The following is a 20,345-nucleotide window of genomic DNA, read 5'->3' on the forward strand; positions in this document are numbered from 1 at the left end:
CTGGATAGCCAAATTGTCCATGCAAGCCCACTTAACAATATTACAAATCAAGGTGTGTGATGTGATTGTCGCTAACCTTGCTGCAAACACTAATCAGATATTCTGCATGTTCAGAGGATATCTGGGTGACCAAGTTTGATATTGTTAGTCTTCAGCAGTATGATAACTTAACATACTGCAAATCAAGGTGTGTGATATGTTCGTCGCAAAACCTTGCCAATGCAGATATTTTTCAAACTGTGTTACATGTAAAATGTACACCAGTGCCTGTGTGTGATATTGTGAACCTTCCCAGTCAATCATGTTCTGTGAGCATCTTGGTCACAGCATAAACCTGTTTGATAGTAGTGGAGAACCCCTTCAGGTGTATGCCTGATGCCTAGTTGTTGCTCGATACATGTACAAGCTGAGAGCAGATGGGTGATTTGTCCATTGCTAGCCTCGCTAATATCAGCATTTCGTACTACAGTTTAATAAGTACATTTCATATACCAGTGTATGGGTGTGATATTGTGTACTTAATGCAGAGGACTTCATTGGTGTACCGTACTATTGCTATATAGCTGATACTGCATTAACCCGTTTCACTTGTGACATCTGAAATTAATTGATAAAGTGTGTGGTGCCAATCGCTAACATTGCCTGCCAATATTACAATACCATATTGTGCATCAAATGGAGTTTTATATATCCTAACCTATATATTGAATGTAAATCGATATATGGTGTGTAACAGGATAGTTGCTAACCTATTCAATTCACATTTAATACCAACATTTATATGGTAACACTATACATCCTGGGTTATCATAAGAGCTGGAATAAAACTATTCATGCAACATGGGTGAAACATGCGATAGTCACCCGAGCTTTGCTGATTCATTAATATATTTCATACATACTGAGGTATTTGGTGAATTATGATCATATTGTGAACAATGCTGTGAACACAGGTTTCATGAAATGCATTACAGTCATAAAATAATAATAATGAAAGTAAAGGTGAAACTGAATACAATCTCACAAAACCAAACTATGCCGTTTGGTTCCCAAACCCACAATACACACAAAATATGTGGTGTGTGACATGACGGTCGCTAACCATGTATCAAACAACTAAATATAGATCCCAGTTTAAATTCTACAAATGAATATAAATTATTGAATATTGTGTCAATAACTCTACATTTCTTTGTATTTGCAGTCGAATTACCTTCTGGGACATAAATCAATCAGATAAAATGTCTATGAATCATGGTAGAACAGAGCCATGTAGTACCTAGATGCAACATTTCTTGACAAGTTTAACACCAACTTAGAGTGGATACCATATACATTATCTGCAGCATGCAGTCATTCCTGATGTGGACATTCCAGTCAAACCTTTAATTCAACAAGAGCGGTGACCCACCTGGATGGAATGATTGAAAATTTTGGATTTGAACAACACATCTGATCAACCCATGATGTACATGTACATTGTGTATCAACTACAGGAAACAATATTGGTTCAACCGGTTTATCTGCATGAAATTTGATGTATAACCAGGGCCTGTAACCTGAGGATTGAATGATTGATGTATAATATTTCACCTGATTTGAACTAACAATTTATTCAAATGCTCCGTTTGAAACATTATGGTCTAGATGCACTGAGCGTAAGATAGATCAATCTACAAGAATGCATCTAATGGATTTATATATAATCCAAACTTTGGATGGACACTCAACTGTGGTCCAACTCCACTGAACCTACATATAACATGGACTAGAGGACAGATGCAATTATGGTAATACAATCTACCTTATCACCCGACCATATATGATGAACTACAGGATACATCACTAGTCCAGCTATACTGAACTCAATTAATGTGGACTCAGGAGGCTAAATATATATATATATATATATATATATATATATATATATATATATATATATATATATATATATATATATATATATATATATATATATATATATATAAAATACATGATCGACTTGATCATCCAACCATGGATCGTGAACTGCAGGATACATCAGTCGTCTAACATGGATTGAACGACAGACATATAAATATAATACAATCAACTTGATCACCTGACCATGCATCAGTGTGAACTACTGAATATATAACTGGTCTGACTCCACTGGACCGAACATTGACTGTAGTCACTGTACGATAGATATGTAATACATTAACTTCACCCGACTGTATCCCCAACCACAGGATACATCACTGGTCGAGCTAAACTAAACCTAACATGGAGTGGAAGATAGATTTAGGGTAATTCCAGCGTAACAGACGTAACATTTAGACAAAAATTGCATCACTAATGTTGAAATTTTGAAAAGGTTGGCCATATTACAGAGAGTTTCTTTATTACATATCGTAATTAGTCTCTATGGCTTTCTGATATTGGTACAAACCCCACTGTGTAGTCTACTACTAAAGCAAAAATCAACATTTAAGAAGCGTAACGGACGTAACATCGAAATGGACACAACTAAAACTGGCCATAGCACAATTCTTAAATCCTGCGAAATAACGAATTTGTAGTATACCTTTCATTCACGGTAAGCAAACTAAGCATGAGTAGCATACTTTCTATATTCCAACAATACGATCTGTCTGTTGTTTGTTAAAATATTTTGAAACGTTCACTGTAACGGACGTAACTCAACAATGTAACGGACGTAACCCATGCGATCACATATTGGATAGTCAATGCTAGGGTGCATTTTATGATATCTATACAATCTCTTACATACATCAGCGAACATTTGGTTGTCCAACAGCTTGTATATGCCTCATTGCTTGCATATGCCTCGTTGATGTTGATCTATAGGCACAGAGAGAAATGGACCAAATATGTTGATGAGTAGTTACAGCCTGATCCTATATCAGTAATATTCATCAACGAATACTACTTCGGATTAAAACATTCATCAAATAGCCATATTTTCGACAAAATGATAACAGACAGAATGACTTACCATTGGAAGACGTTTAAGCAGTTCTTTCAAGATGGCCGCCAAATCACGTGACATCTTCCACGGAGTAAATATCGCATAAATTATGAAAATTCAGACCTAACTAAACACCGTCCAACAGAAATCCTTTTGAAAAATACATGTTCAAATTTTATGCTTCATGTCCATTATTACGTGGAATTACCCTTTAGATTTAATACCATTTGAAATATAATCAATTGTTCCAATATATAAACCCGAATGAGAGGATAACACATTTGTTTATCACCATATAACAGGGCCATATGATAACATGTATAGATAGCCTCAGTTTCAAACTGATATGGAATAGGTAAAGTCAGAAGCGAATGCAAGAAGAATTCTACGTTCGCTTCTAGCTTTTGCCTATTCCATATCATATTATTAAGACCATACATTTCTGAAACCAAAAATGTCTAATAAATATCATATGCATTAATTTCCGTCGATTTTGACCTCAGACTACATCAAAACACATTTATTGAAGAGGATACCCTCAATTTATTGGGAAAAAAAAGACACATTCATCCCTCAAGGTCAAGTATACAGTGTCTGAGTTATGACCGTGGGGAAATTTGACAGTTGCTCTGGGCTACCATCTTGGATTTCTGGTGACCAAGACCTCAGAAAACCTTGAAACCTTCAATCAATGAGACAAGCTTTTTATTTAACGGGAAAGACACCCGGTTGCTATGGGCGGCCATCTTGGATTTCTGGTGACAAAGACCTCAGACAACCTTGAAACCTTCAATCAATGAGGAAAGCTTGATTTAACGGGGAAAGACACCCGGTTGCTATGGGCGGCCATCTTGGATTTCAGTAACTAGGCATTGTCAAGAATCATTTTCAACAACGCCATAGTATTCAGCATACCTTAAAACCATTCTTTTACAATATTTACATCAAAACTTGTGTACATTTATAGGTGGTCGACAGTCATGTGGCAACCAGTTTGAAGCATGGCCGTTCTCCGGTTATTAAAAATTCCACCCGGTGAAGTTTTAAAGCGATATGCGTCTATTACTCGAATCAACATTCAAATTCTCTTCAGTAGCAGATGTATACAGGTCTCTAAACCAAGCTCTGGACTATTACAATGTGGTCGGTCAACTATAATTACAGAGAGTCGACAAGCCGACGTCGCCATGGCAGCTTCCAGAGCCGCATCGGCCATTGCAGTAAATCGTGTCAGTGGCGACGCGCGCACGGTGAGGTAATTTTGAGGACGTCGTGTTTATCACTCGGCGGTTGCCGGATTACGTCTGTTTACGGCCGGATTACCCAGTGCTCGCCTTAAAACCACGGCATTACCTCACGGAGGAACAAACACACGCAGCCAAGCAGGTGTCAACGTAAGAAGAAGAAGTTTCTTGCACATGCGCAGTAGTATATATAAGCAGGTATACGGTCACATGACAATCACAGCGCTTCTCATTGGCTGTGGTTTCATTAATTATTGAGAGCACACACATATTGTAGATGCCAACTCTGGATCCTGGGCCCAAAATGGCGGCAGCTCGATGACGGTGACGGACAAAAGCTAAATTAGGTCGGTCACGGCAGGTAGTTTGTAATCGTCGCAGAAGAAATCACGTCGGGGTCACGAGTTTGGAAAGGACAGTTGTAGTCCGAGTGTATAATAAACGTTAACGGTTATAAACACTCCAAATAAGTAAACAAGAAAAACAACCACGAGAGCGTCCTTCACGTCAGACCTCGTACAAAACCTCTCGTCCCCACTCCAAGCTCCTCTCCCCCCCCCCGTCTTGGTCCCGCCTTTTCGTGAGAGCACCAGCACCAGGTACGTTTGCTGAGCGAACGGTTGATATCCGGTTTCTGAATGGAAAGGCGGTTACAGCGTCGATTTGCTGAGGTAAATATTTCTCATTTACCAGTAACGTGATAATAGGTGTAAAGACTGAGGTAAATATTCTTCATTCACCATTCTCGACTCGGTCAATTTTCAGAAAATGTTAATGGTGGAGGCATTTCATGTCTACGGCTGGCAAACATCTTTTTTAGGTGTATTTATAGGTTCTATATCAAACTAGGGGGTTTGCCCGGCTGTATATTCAACGATTAACCCATAAACTTGACAAATCCAAGATGGCCGCCATCGCTTATAGAAAATGCCTAAATTATTGCATCTCTGGAACTACTTGATAAATATCAATGATGTTGATGTCGATATTAGGGTTTTAACACATGCTTGATCATTTGGAATACGTTTTAAGTTGATTGTAGGTCAAGGTCATGCATTGGGACAAAGGTCAAGGTCATAATTTGACCTCTTGGTGCAGAAATAGGCATATCTCACGAGGTAGACTAGGTCAATGTTCAGAAACATGTTAATGGTGGAGGCATATTCATGTTTACAGGTGGCAAACATTTTTTTTGAGATGTATTTATAATTTCAAAATTGATCTAGGAGGTTTGCCCTGCTGTATTTTCAACGGTTAACCCATAAGGCCAAAAAAAAACATTTGCTTCCTATTGCATGGCCAAAAAAATTGGGTCGGGAATTTTTTTTTTTGTGACTTTTTTTTGCCATGAACACATTCATATAACTCGATTTAAAATGTTTATTTTCCGTGGTGGTAGTGGTCGTGGTGTGGTAATGGTTGTGGTAGTGGTGTGGTGGTGGTGTGGTGGTGTGGTGGTGATGGGGGGGGTGGTGGTGGTGCTGCACTCGACTTGCTAAAATGCACTTTATTCTGTCTTAAATTTCTCTACATATTTAACAGTGCATGCATGCTGAAAATATGCATTGTTTATTAATATATATATATCTTCTTCTTCCTCTTTCGGCTTGCTCCCGCTAGGGGTCGCCACAGCGGACCAACTGTCTCCATTTTGCTCTATCGTTTTGTTGTCCGCATAATGATTTGGCATAGGTTTTTACGCCGGATGCCCTTCCTGACGCAACCCTGGTCGCCTCTTACGACACACAGGGATATGGTACACCTATTCTAACCGGGGCATACACCGGGCCCAGTACAACTGGTGCTCATTTCGCCGACCTCGGAAGGATGGCAGGCTGAGTCAACCCCCTGGTGTTTTCGACTTGGTTTATATATATTTATATATATATATATATATATAGATACATATATATATATATATATATATATACACATTATATACATACACATTATATATATACACATTATATATATACACATTATATATATATATATATATATATATATATATATATACATATACATACATATATTAATTCAGTGTCCCAACGGGGCTTGAACTCAGGACCTCTTGGGTCCCAAGCCACTGCCCTTACCACTGCGCCAACACCAGGCTATATATATATATATATATATATATATATATATATATATATATATATATATATATATATATATATATATATATATATATATATATATATATATATATATATATATATATATATATATATATATATATATATATATATATATATATATATATATATATATATATATATATATATATATATATATATATATATATATATATATATATATATATTAAAAATTTAACAGCAAGTCTAGTGCATTTTTGCATGTCTATTGCACCACCACTACCACACCACTGCCACCACCTAATCACCACCATCACCACGGCCACCATCCTCACCACCACAATAGGTGAAACCAACCATGAAAAGACCGATCCACAAAGCAGTCCTCGTGCGCCGCCATTTTGAAACTCTCACTGATGTAACATGCAGGATTCAAAATGGCGGCGCCCGAGTCCAAATTGTCAACAGAAATCATAGGGTCGCATATAAAAGCAATAGCTTGGAAGGAAACCGGAAACAAACTCCTTTTTTTGTTTGGTCTAAACTTGATAACTCCAAAATGGCCACCACCATAACATGAAAAATTCATTTTTGTCATATTGACAAAATGTGTTGATTCATGTGAATCATCCAACGATGAACACGAAGTGGAGCACTCATGTGTCAGAGCTTAGTGCCAAACATGGTGCCAAACATGGTAAGAACATAAATAAAACATGTTTTCTATTTTTTTAGGCACAATGAATCCATTGAGACCATTATTTAGACCTCAATGTGTCAGGTTGTTGCTGGTGGATTCACTGAAGCTACAATTGTCAAGTCATCAGACCCAACACTAGACTTGTCTATGCTTGAGGCCAACCATGAGGAAGCCGATACACGCTTAATTTTGCACTGTATCCATGCTCATATGGAGTCAATGGTTGTATCAGTACGTGACACAGATGTCCTTGTGTTGCTGCTCGCTCACTATGACAAAATGGGATGTACGACTCTGCTGATGAAAGCTGGCACATCAAAACATCCGAAATATGTCCCAGTACATAATATTCATCGTCAAGTACCTATCGACCAAGTAGCATCAATGCTAGCTTTCTATGCAATCACTGGATGTGACAGTGTTTCCCAACTCAGTGGTCACAGCAAGAAGACAGCTTGGCATGTCTTCCAGCATCACCATAGCAACTTGAGCCATCTGGGAAAGGGCCACTTATATTAACTGAAGAAATCTCAAAATCAGCAGAGAAGTTCATCTGTCAGCTATATGGAGTACCCGAGGCAGACACGTGACAAGGCACGAGTTAAACTGTTCTGCATAGGACAAATGCAAGAAGCTCTACCCCCAACATCTGATGCGGCACAATTTCACATCATGCGAAGCCATTACCAAGCCAGTGTCTGGAATCAAGCCCACATGCCGTCTCCAGTTCTTCCCACGGTAACAGATATGGGTTGGGATCACAAGGATGGTCAGTTAGTACCAAGACTTCTTTCTCTACCACCTATCCCAAAAGCATGCTCAGAGATCATGTCATGTGGCTGCACCAAGGGATGCCTGAGTAAGCTCTGTAGTTGCAGGAAAATGTGCTTACCATGCATTGAAGCTTGCAAATGCCACAAGCATGCCGACGAATGTCGGAACATTCTACCTGATGGTACATAAACTAAGTCCTCCACACACACGTAGTAATGTAACATTACAATATAATTGTGGACATATAAAAGTTTATATTTTGTGATGTTAGATACTTATATTTCTGTAATGTTTGATAGCCAAACCAAAATCCGTTACAACCCAACCGGAATCAATGCCACCCATCTGGAAAAGCATATAATTTGATCATAAGAGCTGGTGCTGAGGACCATGCTCCACCGGTTGGTCAAGTGCTGGTAACCTCTGACCACACTCTTATTAGGCATCTGATCAAGTAATAATTATATAAGTAAACCAGAACATTTGCAGTTTTAATTAATGTTATCAGTTAAGTCTTTTCACCTGTCTAGTCTGTGTTTAACTTAAATTTTCAACTTTATATTCGCATATCGGATCAAACGTCTCTTCTAAAATATGACAAGGACAATTGAACATTGAGTTTCTAAAGGCACTGAAATTTTAAGAATGCCATTATACAGGCACATGATCGTTCTCGGTAGATCATAAAGTATGATTTAGAATGTTGATCTTATCTAGTTGAGTCCCCCGGACTCTGTATAGAATTGATTGATGAATTTTGTGTACAGTGGCGTGAAAACGGGAGAGCAGGGGGGGGGGGGGCGAAAAACACCTCAATGGATAGGTTATGAGCTGAAGTTGTGCGCCTTGACACTGGTTTTTTGACAGACATGAAGATGCGAGGAAAAAACGGGATTTTTAATCGCGCTAATATATTATATTGCGAGACGCCAACCATGATGATGGTGCTAAACATCTACTCGCCTAGCAGCAGCACCGACCGCTGTGTATCTATTCATGGCGCCACCTGGTGGTCCCAGGGGACTCATATATTCAAAAGAACATACCCTTATATTTATTTTGTAAAAGAAAAGGGAGTTGTCATGATCGTTATTTTCACTGTCTCATGTCATGTTTGCAAGACACAACAAGTCTGAAGACGACAATGGTTCACGAGCGGTATTTGACGATGCAGATAGTTTCAGAAGTCAAGGATGAGACAATGTGGTAATTTTTGACCAAGTTATAAAAATGATCAACATGATGTAGTAGGAGTGACAGTGACAGCTGCAAAATGTCGAAAACCCGGTTTCGTTTAACAACTTTCAAATTTTGACCTTTGCATAACCTTGAAAGGTCACAAAACAATGCTGTGGACATTAAAATAAGGAAACAGGATACGTGCTATAGCTTATTGGAGTTAGTTCGGCGAAGAAGGTCGAAAACCCGGTTCGATTCCCACAACTTTGAAAATTTGACCTTTGTGAGCTTTAAAGGTCAAAGGTCAAGGATTATGACCTTTGGTGCAAAACTTCCTCTGGAACATTCCAGGAACAATACAACGTCATATAGGCTATATGGCATTTCGCACTCCTCGGATTATCCATACTGTGATGAAATTGGCGTAAAAACAAACTTGAAGGGGGCGCCACGGGCAAGGTGTTCGAGATAGAGCAAAATGGTTTCAAGACTTTTGGTGGGGAATGACCTCAAGATTATGCATAAAAATATTATTATCCGAGCTCTCAAAGTTTGGGCGGTCATATGATTTTTATGTCAAAATTCGCAATTTTCTAAGTTCGTGACCTTGACCTTGGGATGAAAATGAAAAATCGAGCTCCGTGGGGCGATGCAGGTGCCATTGGGCTAACCAAATACCGAAACCCCTGCCAGATTTGATAAACCCCCTCGGAGAAGATGTAACATGAAATCGGCTACCCCCTAAAAACACGTTTTTTGGGCGTGGCTCCGTCCATAATGGGCGCAGCACGCCCATTCTCAGGAAAACACAACTAGATCATGATACAAGCATCCCACCCAAATTTTATCAGGATCGGATCAAAACGCACGGAGCTATGCTCGGGACAGACAGACAGACAGACAGACAGACACACACCCATAACGAATATAGTGGTCACTTACTGACTCGTGAACCGATAAGATATATATAATGCATGTGTTGATATTTGATTTAAGCAGTTTATAAATTAACAAAGTCTTGCCAGCTGTTTCTGCTTTATTGATGTGCAAAAATTCAGTTATGATTTCCCATTCATTATGAAACTCATTTGGTAACTGCACCCCTCTTCTACATTGATCAATGACAAAATATAACTATAGCTGTATTCATTTACAGTCAGTATATCCCACATCTGAACCATGATATTATGATAAAGTTAAGTCACTCATTTAAAGTCAGTCAGTGATAAAATTTGCCCGAAGGTGGTGGCCATCTTGATTTCTTAACATATTGGGGTCTAAATAATGGTCTCAATGGATTCCTTGTACCTAAAAAAACAAAAAACAGATGTTTTATATATGTTCTTACCATGTTTGGCACCAAAGATATGAAAAAAATGAATTTTTCATGTATTGGTGACGGCCATTTTTGATTTATCAAGTTTATGGGTAAACCATTGAAAATGCAGCTGGGCAAACCTCCGAGTTCAATTTTGAACATATAAATACATCTAAAAGAAGTTGTCAGCTGTAAACATGAATATGCCTCCACCATTAACATTTTCTGAAAATTGACCTAGTCGACCTCCTGAGATATGCTTATTTCTGCACCAAGAGGTCAAAATATGACCTTGACCTTTGTCCCAATGCATGACCTTGACTTACAATCAACTTAAAACGTATTCCAAATGATCAAGCATGTGTGAAAACCCTAACATAGACATCAACATCATTGATATTGGTCAAGTAGTTCCAGAGATGCAATAATTTAGGTATTTTCTATAAGCGATGGCGGCCATCTTGGATTTGTCAAGTTTATTGGTTAATCATTGAAAATACAGCCGGGCAAATCCTCGAGATTGATTTAGAACCTATAAATACACCTAAAAAAGTTGTTTGCCAGCCGTAAATATGAAATGCCTCCGCAACTTTAAATATGTACATTTTCCCAGATTATGCCCAGTCTATTCTTCAACGGTGTCAAATAGAGTGTTTAAAGCCATTTGGCGAACACTCGACAATAAATCTGGTAAGTGACCACATCCTGGTCTCGGACGTGTTAGATCCGGCGCAAACCGAATCGAGCAAGTTATATATTTCACACTTTTATATTTATTTATCATGATATACATAAAGTGATGGTGACGATTCTAAACTCAACAAAACCCACAAATGATGTACACCTGATTTGGTAGTGTGAATGTTGTTAGTTTGTTAGGCCCACACCAATAAATACCTGATTCATATATTTATTAGGCCAAATAAAAAATACCAGTTGATCGTCCCCACCCGCTTCCTTTCTTGAACCTGGCTCCTTGTTATCCCGCCCCCCGGAGGGAGGGAGCGGGATATTGTAATCGTTCGGTTTGTTTGTTTGTTTGTCTGTCTGTTAGCAACTTTACAGCAAAACGGCTTTAGCAAACACTATCAAATTTAATCCAAAGGTGGGCAATGAACCTTGGATGACCCCATTAACTTTTGGGTCCAATTGGATCAAAGGTCAAGGTCACGAAAAGATCAAAATCGTTTTTCGCTCATAACTTCGTCAAAAATGATCTGATCTACTTCAAACTAAGCTTATAGTGAACCTTATTCTATTTGTCACTTATAATCCTACCCATTCCTATAGTGAAAAATGCATATTTGTGAAGATCGGAAGGGTCCGAAGTTTTGGGGGTCATGGTCATCGGTCAAACTCACATATTTTCCTTTATAAATCAAACAAGTGGTGCCAGGCACAACAAATCCCGCCCATTTAAGGCATAAAGTTATTTTGGGGATCAAATTTAAATTTGATACATCCTTCACCTGAATGTTGATTATAAGGAATAGAATAAGGAATATTTTAGTCTTAGTTTCAAGTCAATTAAACAATTTTTGACGGAGTTAAGTGAAAAAGATTTTGACCTTTTCGTGACCTGACCTTGACCTTTGACCTAATTGGACCCAAAAGTTAATGGGGTCGTCCGAGGTTCATTACCCACCTGTGGATATAATTTGACAGTGTTTGAGCCAGCCGTTTTCCCGTAAAGTTGTATTTTCGTAACCATGTTTTAGTTTTAATGGAAAATTTGTAATTTTGATCGATGGCCATGACCCCCAAAACTTCGGACCCGACCGATCTTCACAAATATGCATTTTCACTATAGGAATGGGTAGGATAAGTGACAAATAGAATAAGGTTCACCATAAGCTTAGTTTGAAGTAAATCAGATCATTTTTGACGAAGTTATGAGCGAAAAACGATTTTGATCTTTTCGTGACCTTGACCTTTGATCCAATTGGACCCAAAAGTTAATGGCGTCGTCCAAGGTTCATTGCCCACCTGTGGATTAAATTTGATAGTGTTTGCTAAAGCCGTTTTGCCGTAAAGTTGCTAACAGACAGACAGACAAACAAACCGGACGATTACAATATCCCGCTCCCTCCCTCTGGGAGGGGGTGGGATAAAAAGGTTAGGAATATGTGTGTTTACTATGGAAGACATATGATATCAAGTCCTTTTATTGGCTTTCATTTGACAGCATGACCTTTGAACTTACGTGGCCTTGAAAGGTCAAAATCATTTAACGGTCATAACTTCGTCAAAAATGGTTTCATTGACTTCAAACTAAGACTAAAAAATATTCCTTATTCTATTCCTTATTATAAACATTCAGGTTAAGGATGTATCAAATTTAAATTTGATCCCCAAAATAACTTTATGCCTTAAATGGGCAGGATCTGTTGTGCCTGGCACCACTTGTTTTTAATTATTACTTGTAACAAGCAAATACAACGTTGATATTTGGTTTGGGGAGAGTTCGGTTGAGGATTAAGAGAGGCGTGCACCCCACCCGGGGGAGCTTGGTCGTGGATCGAGAGAGGCGTGGACCCTGCCCGAGGGAGTTAGGTCGTGGATTGAGAGGCATGGACCCCGCCTGGGGGAGCTCGGTCGTGGATCGAGAGGCGTGGACCCTGTCCGAGGGAGCTCGGTCATGGATCGAGAGAGGCGTGGGCCCCACCCAAGGGAGTTTGGTCGTGGATCGAAAGGCTTGGGCCCCACCTTGAGGATTCGGTCGTGGATCGAGTGAGGCGTGGACCCTGCCCGGGGGAGTTCGGTTGTGGATCGAGAGGGGCGTGGACCCCGCCCGGGGGGAGCTCGGTCTTGGATCGAGAGAGGCGTGGACCCCGTCCGGAGGAGTTTGGTTGTGGATCGAGAGAGGCGTGGACCCCGCCCGGAGGAGTTCGGTTGTGGATCGAGAGGCGTGGACCCCGCCCGAGGGAGTTCGGTGGTGGATCGGGAGAGGTGTGGGCCCTGCCCGAGGGAGTTCGGTGGTGGATCGGGAGAGGCGTGGGCCCTGCCCAAGGGAGTTCGGTCAGACGCTATTACAGAACGATTTTGAGTGTGAGGGTGCATCGGCTTTTTCCGATATTCTGTACCCTATTAAGCCGATATTGCAATCGAGTGTTTACTCAATTGACCATCTTAATCTTCTGGGGTGTCCAGAGGAGGTGATCAAGGATGATCAACATTTCTCATGATGATGACGACCGGGGTTCATCATGGAGGGTTAATTGAACTAGGAAGAGGGGCAGACCACGGTGGGAGAGTTCCAAGGGGTCGAAACCCCCAAAAGTGGTTAAGGGTCCCTCTACCCCTGAAGAGTACGATCACAAACTTATGGTTATAGTTTCAGTTTTTGACGGCGTTACACCCCTAAGCCCTGACAACCCAATAAAAATGGCTACCTTGAATAACAAAGAATTCAGAGATGTGTCTAGTGCCACAAAGCTCAGATCTGGAGACCCCTTCATGAAGTGAAATCGGTTGACCAATGGGAGAAGGTTATGAAAGCCCAGTATTTTGGCGGGGTCCGTGTTTTGTGTCATATTCCTCGGAGTCTGAGGGAGAGTCGAGGAGTCATTTACGGGATTGATCCCTCCATTGAAATTGATGATATCACGAGTCATTTAGCGGAGGTTGGAGTTGTCGCCCGCCATCTCACCACGGTCAGGAATGGGGGTCAGAGTCAATAACACTTCGGTGGTTTTGTCTTTGACACTGCAGTCCTTCCCCCGAAAGTGTTCTTGGGTTGTCAAGCCTTCACTGTACGGGAACACATCCAGCCTCCTTAAGATGTTACAAATGCTAAAAGTTTGCTCATACTGCTCCAATCTGCAGAGGCAAACAACACTGCAGCAGAGGTAATGGAGAGCATGACTACGGAAGCTGCACTCATCAATAAATGTCTTGTGCCAATTGTGGTGGTGACCACAGTGCAGCCTTCAGAGAATGTCCTGAATTCTGGAGAGCTGCCCGGATGCAACAGGTGAAGACGTGGGAGAAACTGTCGAATGTTGAGGCTGTCCGCATGGTCCCCAAAAGGGGGAAAACTATGTCTCCAGTAAAAGCGGTTGAGAGCACGTCCAAAACCGAGTGGCCGGTAAACGTCCTCACCAAATCGGTGGGAGTCCAGACCGAGAGAGAAACCACCGACGTGGTCACGAACTCTACTAAAGAGGGATTCATTAGCTTCATCACTAAAGTAGTAAATTGTAGAGCTCAAGCAGGGAGCAGATCCGAAAAAAAATCCAGATCATGTCCGCTGTAACCTTCAAACACCTGCGTTGGGAGGAGTTTACTTTCAAGACAATCAACAAAATATTCAACCAATCGACCCATGAACGTAGAAGGGTGGTCTCCAGACAGTCGCAGGATTCCCCTGTTGATTCATGTGAATCATCCAACGATGAACACAAAGTGGAGCACTCATGCGTCGGAGATTAGTAAATTAACCAGCGATCTTACATCCACACTGGATATGATCCACTCGTTATTTAACAAACCTGGTTTAAAAGCCCCAATCGGTTTAACATTACCGGTTACATACATCCTTCAATGTATCCTCTGAATAAGAGGACCGGATACACTTTGTTAACTGAGCCAGATGTACCCTGGATTCTTTAAATTTGTCTAATTCAAAACGGAAATAGGGTGGACAGTATAAAGTTATTATTACTTTCTATTCTTCACTTAAATTTTATCATATTTTCCGTTTTTGGTTGGAACCATGAGTTCAGGTGTGTGGCGTTTATAGAGCCTCGGGGGTCTGACTACGACAAAAAATAACAAATCGAAGAAGGCAAATACAACCCGTTACTTGTACTGACGGGAATATGAAGGGTGGGGAAAAGAGATGAAGGGTGGGCAGGGAGACAGGGTGTGAGGGAGAGAAGATGTGAGGGGTGGGAGAGGAGACAGAGAAGATGTGAGGGGTGAGAGACAGAGAGGATGTGAGGGGAGAGAGATGATGTGAGGGGTGGGAGAGGGGACAGAGAGAGAGAGGTGAGGTTGCGAGAGGGGACAGAGTGAGGAGTGGGAGAGGGAACAGAGAGTGAGGGGTGGGAGAGTAAACAGAGTGAGGGTGAGGGGTGGGAGAAGAGTGAGGGGTGGGAGAAGAGTGAGGGGTGGGAGAGAGAGGGGTGGGAGGGAGAGACAGACGAGGTGAGGAGTGGGAGGAGGTGAGGAGTGGGAGAGGGGACAGAGAGAGAGGTGAGGGGTGGGAGGGAGACAGAGAGAGGATGTGAGATGGGAGAGGAGACAGAGAGAGGTGAGAGAGCGAACAGAGATAGAGGTGAAGCGACAGAGAGAGGTGAGGGGTGGGAGAGGGGACAGAGAGTGAGGAGTGGGAGAGGGGACAGAGAGTGAGGAGTGGGAGAGGGGACAGAGAGAGAGGTGAGGGAGAGGAGGGGTGGGAGAAGAGGTAGTGAGGGGTGGGAGTAAGAGGAGGTGAGGGAGAGAGGAGGTGAGGGATGGGAGGGAGAGGTGAGGGGTGGGAGGCGGACGAGGTGAGGGGAGGGAGAGAGAGAAAGAGGTGAAGGAGAGAGGAGGAAAAGGAGGAGGGGAGGGAGGAAAGAGGGGAGGGAGAGAGGTGGCAAGGGAGGAAGAGAGGAGGAAAGGGAGGAAAAGAGGAGGAAAGGCAGGAAAAGAGGAGGTAGGAAGAGAGGAGGAAAGGGAGGAATAGAAGAAGGGGTGGGAGAGAGGAGGGGAAGGGAGAGAGGTGGAGAAGGGAGAGAGGTGGAGAAGGGAGAGAGGTGGAGAAGGGAGAGAGGTGGAGAAGGGAGAGAGGAGGGTGAGAGAAGGGGGAGGGGGAGAGGAGGAGGGGAGGGAGAGGAGGGGAGGGAGGGGAGGGAGAGGAGGGGAGGGAGGGGAGGGAGAGGAGGAGGGAGGAAAAGAGGAGGGGAGGGAGAGAGGAGGGAAGGGAGGAAAAGAGGAGGGAGGGAGGGAGAAAGGAGGCAGGGGAGGAAAAGAGAGGAGGGGTGGGGGAGAGAGAGGAGGGGAGGAGAGGGAGAGGGGAAAGGGAGGGGGAGAGGAGGAAAGGGAGGGAGAGAGGAGGCAAGGGAGGGAGAGAGGAAGCAAGGTAGGAAAAGAGGAGGGAGAGAGAGGAGGGTGGGGGAGAGAGAGGAGGGGTGGGGGAGAGAGAGGAGGGGTGGGGGAGAGAGAGGAGGGGTGGGGGAGAGAGAGGAGGGGTGGGGGAGAGAGAGGAGGGGTGGGGGAGAGAGAGGAGGGGTGGGGGAGAGAGAGGAGGGGTGGGGGAGAGGAAGGGGTAGGGGGATTTGGGAAGGGAGGAGAGTGGGTGGCAAGGAGGGATGTGGAAGGGGGAAGAGCTGGGGGAGTGAGGGCAGTGCATGGAGAGTGAGGAATAGAGTCAGATGAAGAGAGCAACTCCTTCACCAGGACGAGGCTCAGGTCTGTCATACCAGAGGAGTAACTAGGAAGAGATACTATGGAATCAGAGATGTCTTGAAGGAGGAAAGTTTCTGTTCAGCAGATTATGTCTAGTTTTTCAGTGGCAACCTGTATGGAAAGATCTGAAAGGTTTGAGTGAAGGCCCCAGATGTTTGAGGTCCACACTGGTAAAGAAGAGGGAAGGGAGGAGGTTTTCGGTGCAGGGGAGGGCGGAGGTAGGACGAGGGAGGAAAGGAGAGTTGTTGAAAGTGTGGGGGATTGCAAAAGAGCTTGGGGAGAGGGCTGGATGAGGAGAAAAGGCTCGGTGGTGATGGGTTGAGGTACAGTGGAGAGTAATGAGAGGGAGCAGGGGGCAGTTAAGATAGGAGGAGGTGGAGCGATGAGATGGACAAGAGGTGGGGGAAGGAGGCAGCTTTGTGGATGTGAGGGTGGAGAGTTGAGGGAGAGGGGTGAGGAGGGAGTTTTTAAGAAAGGTGAGAGGGAAGCTTGGAAGGGGAAGAGTGTGAAGGTTACTTTGAGAGGAAGGGGTGACGATGAGAGCAGGCATCGCCAAGGTGCAGGAGGGCAATGGGAGAGTGGAAGGATGAGACTTGGTAGTTGTATGGTGAAGAAGGGAGCTGGTTGGGGGTGGCGGTACAAGATTTGAAGGGGAGGTGTGCTGAGTGGAAGGAAGAAGCATGTTTATGATGATGATGATGAGTGTAATGATTGAGAGGGAGATATCTGTTAGGTTAGAATGGAGCCCACAGATGTGAGAACACCACACACTTTGGGACAACAAAGGACGAGCTGAAGAAGCCAATTCCAGACTCTGTGAGTTCGTTAAAGGAGGAATGTTTTCGGTGTAATGATTATTTTAATAATCCAGTCATGAGATGATTGTGCCAGGAATGACATGAATAATGAGTTCCTCTATGATACAATCAGTGTAGTCCCCCAGGTACCATTTCAGGCAGGTGGATGTATTGTGCACCTCCAACACAAACTGGTGGGAAATGAGATAAGTACACTTTAATGGGTGTGTGGATCACGGTTGAAATCTTACCTTTATCGAACACGTGGTGTTTCACGTCAGAAACGTTTGTTTTGTGGATAACACTGCCTTTATTTTATGTTTTAAGGACCGTGGGACATTGCATGGATGCCATCGGTGCAGGCTTCTTGAGTCTGCGTCTCATAAGTGGCAGCTACACCATTCTCTACGAGACAGAATCATTGATTATGAATGGTGAGGCATGCTCAACACAAACCCTGTTGTGAACAAACTTCCTTCCTTGAAATGACAGGTTGTTTAAAAGGCATTTATCGATTTTAATTTTTATTAAATCAACATTTAAACTTGCTGTGGAGGAGGAGCTAGACTAGAGAAGGTGGAATATGCATGTTGAAACTCATTTAGCCGTATTCCTATGCATAAAGACCGATAGTAAGAGAACATCACCTGCAAAACACGCATGCACAGAGAAGCAAACTCCAAGGATGAACAACTGGAAAACAAGGAAGGATTTGAGTGGGGCAAACGAGGGGAGATAAAATGAAGTCATTTGGGGTGGGGGGGAGGGAGGGGGGTTCCTCAAATTGATTGTCCTGCCTGCTTTGTGCCCTCGTCTCTTGTAGACAGCGACAATGAATGTGACATTTGTATCACTGCTGACGAATCAGAAGACGACGAGCAAGAGGCCCAGTGTTCATGGACAGCGAGAGAGAATGGTGATGCAGAAGGCCAAACACTTGCGGAGGCAAAGCTTAGTCAGTGGTACACGAGTGGAGACAAGGACCCTCTGCTCATTGAATCACTCACAGAGATTTGTGGATATCAATTTGACACCTTTCTGCTCCAGGAGGAAGAGACTCACACGGCCAATGAGAAAAAGATCATGCCGTTGGTTTCCCAGACGGCGGAGTGTGTTTTGGCCAGCGACGATGCATCGTTGAAAGGTGGGAGTGATGGTGAGGACGACTCGTGGCATGTCTTGTGTGAGATTGCCTGCATATTCCACATGACCCCCGGAGATGTAGTCGATCTCATCCGTGATGAGGAAAACTTTGCTGACCTTTGTATGACCTTAAATTGTTAAACTACGATTGTCAATTATTTTCTTCCTTTTTTGAAAACTGGCTTTTCATGCATGTTTTGAAAAAAACAAATTTTCTTTCTCAATGAAAGATGTTTACAATATAAAGATATCCTATCGTTTGTGTCAAATCGTGTTTTTGTAATTTTTTCGTCCAGGTCCAAGTTGTTTTAAAGTTGGTGTTCTTAATATTAGAACGGCTTTTGTAGTTTTCATAAATAATATCTTTTCGTGTAACCATCGGCCCATTTTCATTCCACAACCAGAGGAAGACTTTCATCAACCCATGTTGGAGGTATCGGAATACTCGCCACCCTTGCCAAGCATAAAGTGGTGAGACAGCTAAGGTCGGAATTTGGAATACATTCAGTGTACTGACAAATTGTCATGAAAGACACTGTGGTATCTTTAACATCCATCCACAACCTGTGATGTCACATGGCTTCTGCTCAACTTCCTTTCAAAGGACGGATCATACTGCATGCGAAACACCAGGATGACAGAACTTTACAGCTGGATCAGGATTCAAACCCAGGCTAAACAGCTGATAGGGGAGCATACATACAGATAGTGGACAAAAAAAAATGGAAACACCAGCGAACATGGGCCATGCAACACATATGCAAAGTATGGGGCCGCCCCAAGCAAGAGACTGGTGCGTGAAATATGAAAATCTCTTCCCATCAATCCTCGAGTCGTGTAGTATACATAAGCGAGCTGCAACTTGAGGCCGGTATTAAGAGCCAGCATGGCCGCAAGACGAGAACTCAATAATTTTGAACGGAGTGTAATTGTTGGTGCGTGTTTGGCAGGCGCGTCAGTGACAAAGGCTGTAGTAATTGCTAACATGTCACGAGGAAGTGTCTCAAAAATGTCAGCCTGGGAAAAAAAAGAAGGAAAGATGTCATCATCGAAGGGCACCTGTGGGCGGAAGCTCATCCTCAACAAGTGTGACGCACAGACATTAGTCCAGACTGCGAGATTAAACAGGAGAGCAATGGTGGAGAAACTGTATACGGAATTCAATGTGGGTCATGAGTATCTTGTATCATCAAAAAGAGTCACACGGAAATTTCACAGGGTGGCATACCACAACCAGGTTGCTCTGCACAAACTGTTCATAACACCTAGCAATGCTCGTTTGCGGGTCCACTGGTGTAAGGAGCATAGGTAATAGACTGCCGAGCAGTGGAGGAATGCGACATGGTCTGACGAGTCATCCTTCACCACGTTCTCAATGAATGAATGTGTGCACGTGTAACAACAGTCCAGGGAGCTCTCAACCGCAAGTGCCTCGTTCCAACAGGAAACAGTTCTGGCAGTTCCATGATGGTGTAGGTGCATTTTCCTGCCATGGCCTACATCCACTCATTCCATCAGAAGGCAGGGTTGAATCATCATCGCGTTGTATTACCGTCCTGAATGATCATCTGCATCCTTGCTGGGAGGGGTCTTTCTGGACAATTCTCCAGTCCACGTGTTATCAGCAAGTGGTTTGAGGATCACGAGGACAAAGTTCCCCATATTCCATAGCTCTCCCAATTGCTGGATCTCATTCCCATAGAGCATTTGTGGGACTGTTTGAAGAGGCG

At 42.9% G+C, this 20,345-nt stretch overlaps 2 protein-coding genes across 7 annotated transcripts in view; one reads left to right on the forward strand and one right to left on the reverse strand.

Annotated features, from left to right (window-relative positions):
• LOC147027200 (uncharacterized) overlaps positions 1-4,487 on the reverse strand; it is a 101,592-nt gene extending 97,105 nt beyond the window's left edge. For 2 of the 4 annotated variants that reach the window (XR_015058729.1, XR_015058728.1), the window contains exons 1-2: positions 4,325-4,487; positions 2,774-2,844 (exon numbers count right to left, since the gene is read on the reverse strand). Coding sequence is in view for 1 of the 4 variants with exons in the window: in XM_085883412.1 (XP_085739538.1) it covers positions 2,774-2,844; positions 2,999-3,052 (125 nt within the window). In the remaining 3 variants the exon portion in view is untranslated. Of the gene's footprint in view, positions 1-2,773; positions 2,845-2,998; positions 3,053-4,324 lie in introns of all 4 variants that reach the window. The other 2 variants (XM_085883412.1, XR_015058730.1) reach the window with 2 other exon arrangements.
• LOC147027201 (uncharacterized) lies at positions 4,464-18,884 on the forward strand. 3 transcript variants are annotated; one of them, XM_085883411.1, is made up of 3 exons: positions 4,464-4,562; positions 17,800-17,906; positions 18,296-18,884. In XM_085883411.1, the coding sequence occupies exons 2-3, from the start codon at positions 17,816-17,818 to the stop codon at positions 18,754-18,756; spliced, it is 552 nt and encodes a 183-aa protein (XP_085739537.1). In that variant the 5' UTR covers positions 4,464-4,562; positions 17,800-17,815; the 3' UTR covers positions 18,757-18,884. The 3 variants fall into 3 exon arrangements, with proteins under 3 accessions (XP_085739537.1, XP_085739536.1, XP_085739535.1); XM_085883410.1 differs by having other exon boundaries at positions 4,515-4,886; XM_085883409.1 differs by having other exon boundaries at positions 4,516-4,814.
• Positions 18,885-20,345: the final 1,461 nt, after the last annotated feature.

Source organism: Eptatretus burgeri, chromosome 5 (assembly GCF_056783735.1).
Source record: "Eptatretus burgeri isolate ZD-2024b chromosome 5, Ebu_testis_v1, whole genome shotgun sequence".
NCBI classification, from domain to species: domain Eukaryota; kingdom Metazoa; phylum Chordata; class Myxini; order Myxiniformes; family Myxinidae; genus Eptatretus; species Eptatretus burgeri.